General features: G+C 39.8%; 1 protein-coding gene across 1 annotated transcript; it reads left to right on the top strand.

Moving 5' to 3' along the window:
• Positions 1 to 504: 504 nt before the first annotated feature.
• LOC134201675 (uncharacterized) lies at positions 505 to 4,372 on the top strand. The gene is made up of 2 exons (XM_062676917.1): positions 505 to 1,036; positions 4,222 to 4,372. Exons 1-2 carry the CDS (start codon positions 590 to 592, stop codon positions 4,234 to 4,236), a joined length of 462 nt encoding a protein of 153 aa, XP_062532901.1. The 5' UTR covers positions 505 to 589; the 3' UTR covers positions 4,237 to 4,372.
• The last annotated feature ends 3,470 nt before the right edge of the window (positions 4,373 to 7,842 follow it).

Consider the following 7,842-nt stretch of genomic DNA (forward strand, 5'->3'; position numbering starts at 1 on the left):
CTTTGTATTATTTTTATGAATGTTTTATTATCTTTATGCTTTATTATCTATATGCTTTATTATCCTTTAAAATTATCTACATCTAATGACCCCATTAAATCTAAACTAACTCTCTCAAAAGCAGTGGATGCCGTGGATGTGATAACCATTGGCTCCTTTGTACGTCTATTGGAATGCTTTTGAATCTGACAACTTTTACATTTCTTTACGTATTCTGATACTTCATTGGTCATTCCTGGCCAATAATAATACTTCCTAATATTATTTAACATTCTGTTTACCCCCGCGTGGCCACTCGTGGGTAACAGGTGGAAGTCATTTAGGATCACAGTTGTAACGGACGTGACGTCAGCTGTCATGCCCTGCCGCCAGCCAAGCCGCCAAGCCATATTAACACGCCCCCTTCCGCCATAGCCACCGCCACCGCCGCCAGCCAAAGCCAACGAAGGGGGGATAGTGTTAATAAAACAAGCCATGCCAGCCATTTCTAACGACTTTTCTGCATTCTTGCACAAATAAAAGAACTTGTCGTTACGCTGCTGGTTTTTATTGTCACATCATTTGCAACAATCAGAAGTGGCATAAAGAAATGAAACAACGTCATATACACGCTCAGATCTCTCGGTCTTCTGACAAGTTTGAAGAAGATGAAGCTCCTATTCCACTGGCGAGGAAGGTGTTGAAAAATTGCTTCAGAAGGAGGTCCACAAGGCGATACTTGAGCTACAGGATGAAGAACCTGGAACAATCAAATCAAAGGGACTTCGACGTCGTCGGACCAAGAGCGCCTGCCGCCCTGTCCTTCCATAATTCTGGTTCACGTGGAGGGAAACTAAAAGAGCAGCAACGTGGTTACTCCACTGCGGCACTACGAGATTCACGGCTACGAGCTTCCTTCTCCCTGCCTGCGACGCTGCTGCGCGGCGAAGACAGCTACGTCAAAGTCATCAACATGAGCTCGGAGACCATCATGTGGCCGCCGGGCGAGGTCCTGCCGAGGGCCAACAGCTGCGAGGAGCCACAGCCAAACAGCCAGGTGTGTTGCATTTCTACTTGCCCTAGCCATGCCATTACAAATATTTCGAGATTTGAGGGTAGAAATAAAAAAAAATTAAAAGGAGCCATTGAATAACAAGGGTCATTCAGATTTAAAAAATACAGTATAAGCATTGCTTTGCTACGAATACACATGATTTAGGTATTGCCAATTTAGTCCAAATGCAAATTAAGCTTACTAGTGATCAGCCCGTGTATCGCCACCTTTACTTTCTCATAATGAACAAACGATAGTTAAATCTAAAGCTAATTAACTTTTAGATGCCGGCATTATAAAATAATCTCAAGCTAGTCATGCTTCACCAGTGGTCTTATTAAGAAACAGAACGGCGACAGTAGGCTATGCGTTGATTATCGTGCGTTAAACGCTATGGTAAAATATAAAAGTATCCACCGAACAGTACTGCACGAGTTTAGATTTAGCCCAGGGCTACCATCAATTGAGCATTGTGCCAGACACACAACTGCTTTCATTACACCGCAAGGTCATTATTTCTAGTACACTAGAATTCCTTTTGGTTTAGCAAATGCGCCATCTGTATTCATGCGTTTCTTCTTTATCTCCACCTTATTCCACTAGGTGGGGTAGTTAAATGCGTTTAATAAATAAAATAATTGAGTCTGTGGGTAGAAAAGAAATGGGTAAAAATAAATGTAGGTCAAATCGAGATACTAGCAATTTTAAACGATTTACATCTACCCTCAGTTGGTATAAAATCGGGTTCAATAATTATTGAGAAAGTACTTGGGAAATTTTATGGTGGAGACTTAAAATTAAATATGAGTAAATGCTCATTCTTGGAGGAACAAGTCACTTATTAGGTCATGAAATATCTTCAGACGGTATACAGCCGGGTGCAACAAAAATTGACGGCCGTTTCGCAGTGTCCTGTGCCAAATAATGCTTATAGTGTGCGACAGTTTATTGGTTTAAAAAAAAAAAAGATAAATCATGGGTGTGGGGCCGTGAACAAAACGCGAATTTCGAACAACTGAAAAACAGCTTACGTTTCAAACCTGTGCTAGCTCTGTATAATCCTATGCTTCCTACAGAAATACAAACCGATGCGTGTAACTTAGGAATTTCTGGTATACTATTACAAAAACAAACTGACAACTCACTGCGGCCTGTTATACTATTTTAGCCGGGTTACTAGGAAGGAAGAATGTGTATCATAGTTAAGAGCTCATAACCTGGCGGTCATACAATCGCTACGTAGGTTCCGTGTTTATGAAGTAGGTAAACATGATATAGTAGAAACTGATTGTACTGTGGTTTGTGCTACGCTTACCAAACGCGACATTATACCATGCATTGCGCGATGGTGAGTTTTGAAAGAAGATTATGACATTAGTGTTGAGTATAGACCTGGTGAACGTATGGAAAATTTGTAGACGCGCTTAATAGGCATCCTGTTGACATGATGAACGTGAATCGTCTTAGTTACTGATTGATTCTGTACTGTGCAATGTCAGGACGAAAAGCTTAGTTCGATTATAAAGCAATCTATACTAACATTATAAAGCTGAAGAGTTTGTTTGTTTGAACGCGCTAATCTCAAGAACTGCTGGTCCGATTTGAAAAATTCTTTCAGTGTTAAATAACCCATTTATTGAGAAAGGTTATAGGCTATATAACGCTAGCACCGCTAAGACCATCACTGGGTCAGCTAAGACCAATACAAGCGAAGTACCAGTAAGTAATGTTTCAAAATCGGGTTATTTTCCCTTTTGAGAGCTTCCGGTGCGTGCGCTGCAGAAACTGTTAAAGTTTCGCTAAAATAATGTGACAGAATTGTACCCCTTTAAAAGATCTAAAAAAAAAATGTCCGCGATAGCATATGTTAAGGTTGGCTCACTATAACGTTTTTTTTATGCTAATCAATTTGTACTAAAATAAAGCATTCTTTGTGAACTATATTCCACGCGGACGAAGTCGCGCTGATGTTAAAGATAATTATGAATGAACTAGTTCGAAAATTTTTTAAGGGAAATAGACTCGCAGTCCCTTCGGCTAAATGGAAAATTGTACAAATGCACTATGACGACATTTGTCACGTGGATCTAAATCATCGTTTAGCTCTGATTAAAAGCCAATATTGGTTTCTTAAAATGACACGCTTTATTAGGAAATACGTGGCAGCATGTCTTTATTGTACACATGAGAAGGATAACTATGTTAAAAAAAAGAAGACTGTCTATATCCGATCTCTAAACCATCTGATACTATGCGCATGGTACAAATATATAACATGATGCCCTTCTGTAGGACATCTAAAGGGCACCAACCAGTACATGATCGTAATGAAAGATGCGTTGTCTAAATTTGTGATAGCTGAACTAACGCGTACTGTAAATTTAATCGGGACCATTCGTGCATTGAAAAATATATTAATAGGGTTTGTCCAGATACCCGAATCACGTGGTGACAGACTACGGGAAAGCTTTTACGAGTAGGTACTTTAAAAAAATATATCAGAAGATAAACAGTTTAGGCATACGTTAAACGGTATTGCTTGTCCGCGCGCTAATTGGCCAGGTTGAACAAACTAAACATACAATTTTGTGTTGCGGGCAACTGATCCTAGTGAAGCTTCAAATAATTTAGTGAACTCCATTAATTGAGGCACAAACAACACAATTAAAAGTAACAGCGGCTACAAGCCTTGTGATTTAATCTTTGCGCGCTCTGGTAGGTCAATATGTGATGTTTCGATTCCTGGTCTCGAACCAGAAACTGTTGACGCACGGCGTAAGATAGCTGCAGCTAGGATAAAACAAGCGAGTACACACAACATTAATATAAAAAAAAAGCTCATGTTTATAAGAAAAGGCATTTTGTATCATAGAGACAGGCGCCAACTGGTTAGTAGCGCCGCTAGGATTAATACCAAATTAGACGATTTGTACTCAGGTCCGTATGTAGTAACTAAAGTAGTAGGTAACAATTGTTATCGAATTAGAAGTATATCTAAAAGGTTTACGAAGTTATAAAAACTTCACTGGCCTGGTATCAACAGATTCATTAAAGCCCTATAAAAGTATAGCCCATGTGTCCGATAGCGCTAGTAGTTCCGATGAGCAGCTCGAAACTGAAGACCTTATTGATTTATTTGAGAACTAAATGTTTTTGTGTGTTCCCCATTGCGGGAGCAATTGTTGCAGGATGGCCGAATGTAACGGACGTGACGTCAGCTGTCATGCCCTGCCGCCAGCCAAGCCGCCAAGCCATATTAACACGCCCCCTTCCGCCATAGCCACCGCCACCGCCGCCAGCCAAAGCCAACGAAGGGGGGATAGTGTTAATAAAACAAGCCATGCCAGCCATTTCTAACGACTTTTCTGCATTCTTGCACAAATAAAAGAACTTGTCGTTACGCTGCTGGTTTTTATTGTCACATCATTTGCAACACAGTCTTTGTGTCTTTGTCAGTAATTGTTGTCACATCTTTAATAACAAGTAACTTGGGAAAATCTTTCAAATGGCTCATTTCCTTTATAAAATTGTTTACAAATCGTTCATAGCGCTTGCTTTTAATTATTACGAGCATGTTTATATTGATTTGCTTGCAAAAACGTTATAATTCTCTCAGTAACACACTTACGGTAGACAACGATTGAGAAATTATAAAAGTTGCTGATTTTTCAGGCACGAATTTGCAGTTACCATTATCACTAGTAAAATGTTTGAATTTTTCTATCTGTTTTAATATATTTTTATTACAAAATAGAATTAATTCAACGCCGTCAATTGGTCGTTTGAGGATTTCCACTACTTTAGGTTGATCAGGCCTTGGAGTAGAGGATACCTCCGTAGTCATGTTATTGTTGTCACAGTCAATACGTAACCTACGAGCTTGTACTCTTGTCATGAACGATACTACATGCTGTTGCATTTCCTTTAAGCTGTTGGATGTAATAGGTATCCGGCTCAATGCACCTGCAACTGCGTTGAGCAAAATTCACATGATTAATTATAATATTTAAATAAATATATCCCATAGACTCTAAATTAGAACTAATTTCTTCTATAACTATCTTATCCTGTTGTACTAAATTCAATAAATTCCTATGTCACGACAACCATTCATACTTAAGTACACATAAACTAGCTCCACTATCGATTAATAAATTAAGATCGATATTGCTATTTTTAAGTTGACACTTAATTACACAAAAATTACTATAACTAAAAATCGAATGAGTGCACTGTTTAGGTCCGAAAAAACTCTAAGTTGTCATAATTATTTGCGTTATCGTTGCGCAAGTTGTCTTGGACATTGGACTCTTGCGTATTATGCTGTACACGCTGTTTATTCATCGGCCGTCCGCGAAAATGCTGACGCTGGCGCTGATCGCCTGAGTGTTTACCTCGATTTACGATATGTGAAGTTCGTTGACCTGTACTATTTTCATAACAATTATAGTTACGATTATAATTTGTCTTATTGTTATAAAAATGGCTATCTCCTCGGCTTCAGAAACCTCTGTAGTTTTCTCGTAGTTGCACCTGCTCTTGTGGATAGAAAGACATAGATTTCCTTAAACTGAATATTGCCACTCATTACCGGCAACAGGGAAATTGCAGTTTTGATGTCAAATGAGTCTGACATTTTTGTACCACAATTCGAATATTCTATCATTCTGACATAATTTCCTTAAACTAAATATAAAGTAATTCCGCATGAACTTAATAATAACGTTTAATACACAACATTAAAATAACGTAAAAAAAAATTACAATATCAGAGCAAAAACTTACATTGCAGTAAGCACGTATTTACTGTCAACGTATAAGTAGATCATGACGTCTTACGTAGCATGGGTGAATGAACTCCTCAGCATTGGACTCGAACTGACTCCTAGCTGCTCCACCTCGGACCCGTACAATTTATCTCCCGGCGCCCTGCATATCCTCTCATCATAAGGCTTGAGCATTCTCCCGGCTCCCGGCAGCAACACCCTTTTCTGTCTTCTTCTATTGTTCTCATCGCTTCATCCAAATCAATCTTCTGTGAGGGTTTCTTTTTTTCTTCTTTTTTTTCATTTTCGGTAATTTGAAAATCTTCTTTCCTCTTATTTCTCGTCTTCACAAATTTCTATTCTTCATAATATTCTTCATAATTATATTTCTTCATATTTTATTCAGCTACTCTCGTATTTTACGTATGTTGCAAAATTTTAACTGCTGGCTAAGGGTCGCCATGTATTGGAGTGTTGTAGGTGAAATAAAAGAGAACTGTTCAAGTCGACAATTCGTATAATACTGTTATAATTTAGTGTGTGCAGTTACAAATATAAGGTTAGGCGAGCTGCACACTACACGTGTCTAGAAGTGGTGCGACTCGGCCCCGTGTCTCTCGACCCATAGACCACCTTTTGGGGAGTGACGCGACTGGGCCTCATGTAACATCGGCATACCAGGGACACCCTTAGACACAGACACGTTATAAATGGAGCGTTTTTATAGCAAGGTATCGTGGTGGGACGATGTTGATTACGATTCTTATCTTGCACGTGTTGTTTGTCGTCCCATCTTAATTAGTCATGAACTAATGGCTTATAAAAACACGCGCCGACATATATACATAATAAAATTGGGGTACAAAGAAGAAATTGATAACTGGAAATGAATGGAAGAGAAAATTTTGCTGTGCCAACCCCACCTGTGGGATAAGGTGAAGAAAAAGAAGATACTTATCTCTGGTATTAATGAATTAATTCTATGGGTAGGTATATGACGGCGCCAGGAATGGCTGAGCGGCAGTTTCGTCATCACTCTTATTCCGTTGAGCCCAGTGTATTGCAATAATTGCAATAAAAATCAATAAAACTGGCAGACCGACCGACCAACTTGACTGCCGAAGACAGACTGAGACGACACTGTTCACGCGCCGCCATTTTATACTGTGGCGTTACGGTGTCTACCCTACATTATTGTGATATTTATCAAAACAACATTTTATCATTTAGAATAATAATTATAGCAATGTCTTAATATTACTAAAGTCGTTATCCATAAGTAAATAAACTAAACTATATATTTATTATGTTATTTATTGCCAATAGTGGCGTTTGCGCCCACATATACAAATAATATATGTCGGAGGAGAAACGCTGAAGGAATGTTTTTAAAAAGTGTGACGTCACCATTGCTGACGTCACGGTCATTAGGTTCTCGACGATGACTCATGTTTGGGCTTCCGAAACAAAACTTCACGAGAACTTTGTGCGTGGCGTATATTTCACGAGAAGCGTAACAACGTTTCAGAGAGATCCGTACTGTACGACGGCTCGGATACGAATGAATCAGCGCTTTTTTTTTTTTTTCCTACCTAAGCTGATAGCCCTAGCGGCTATGTCAGCGTAACCCTAACTTTAGTAGGTGAGCTCACGGGGCTCAAACCTGACGATGTTGCTAACACGAACCCTAGCAAGAGCCGTGCTTCGCAGAATCTACCACCGGATCGGAAACGCGACCCACTGAGAAGATCCGGCGAGAAACTCAGTGGGCTGTGTCTGAGAGTTAATTTACTCGTCGAGCCCTTCGTCGCAAGCGACGGGTTCGACGAGAACGGTGACCGGTGCTTGAAGTACCTAAAAGCACCGTTAGTGGATCAGGAGGATCCGAGATGACGTGTTTTGGGCGACGTCGACTGCTTTCCATTCTGTCCGCAGGATCGGGAATGTAGTTACCGGCGGCTACGATGAGAGGGTTCTCGTGTCGTGCCGCTTTATCGAAGTGGCGCATGGACGCCGACTGTAGATACTTACTGATGGACTCCA

This window comes from Bombyx mori, chromosome W, assembly GCF_030269925.1.
Source record: "Bombyx mori chromosome W, ASM3026992v2".
In the NCBI taxonomy this organism is placed as follows: domain Eukaryota; kingdom Metazoa; phylum Arthropoda; class Insecta; order Lepidoptera; family Bombycidae; genus Bombyx; species Bombyx mori.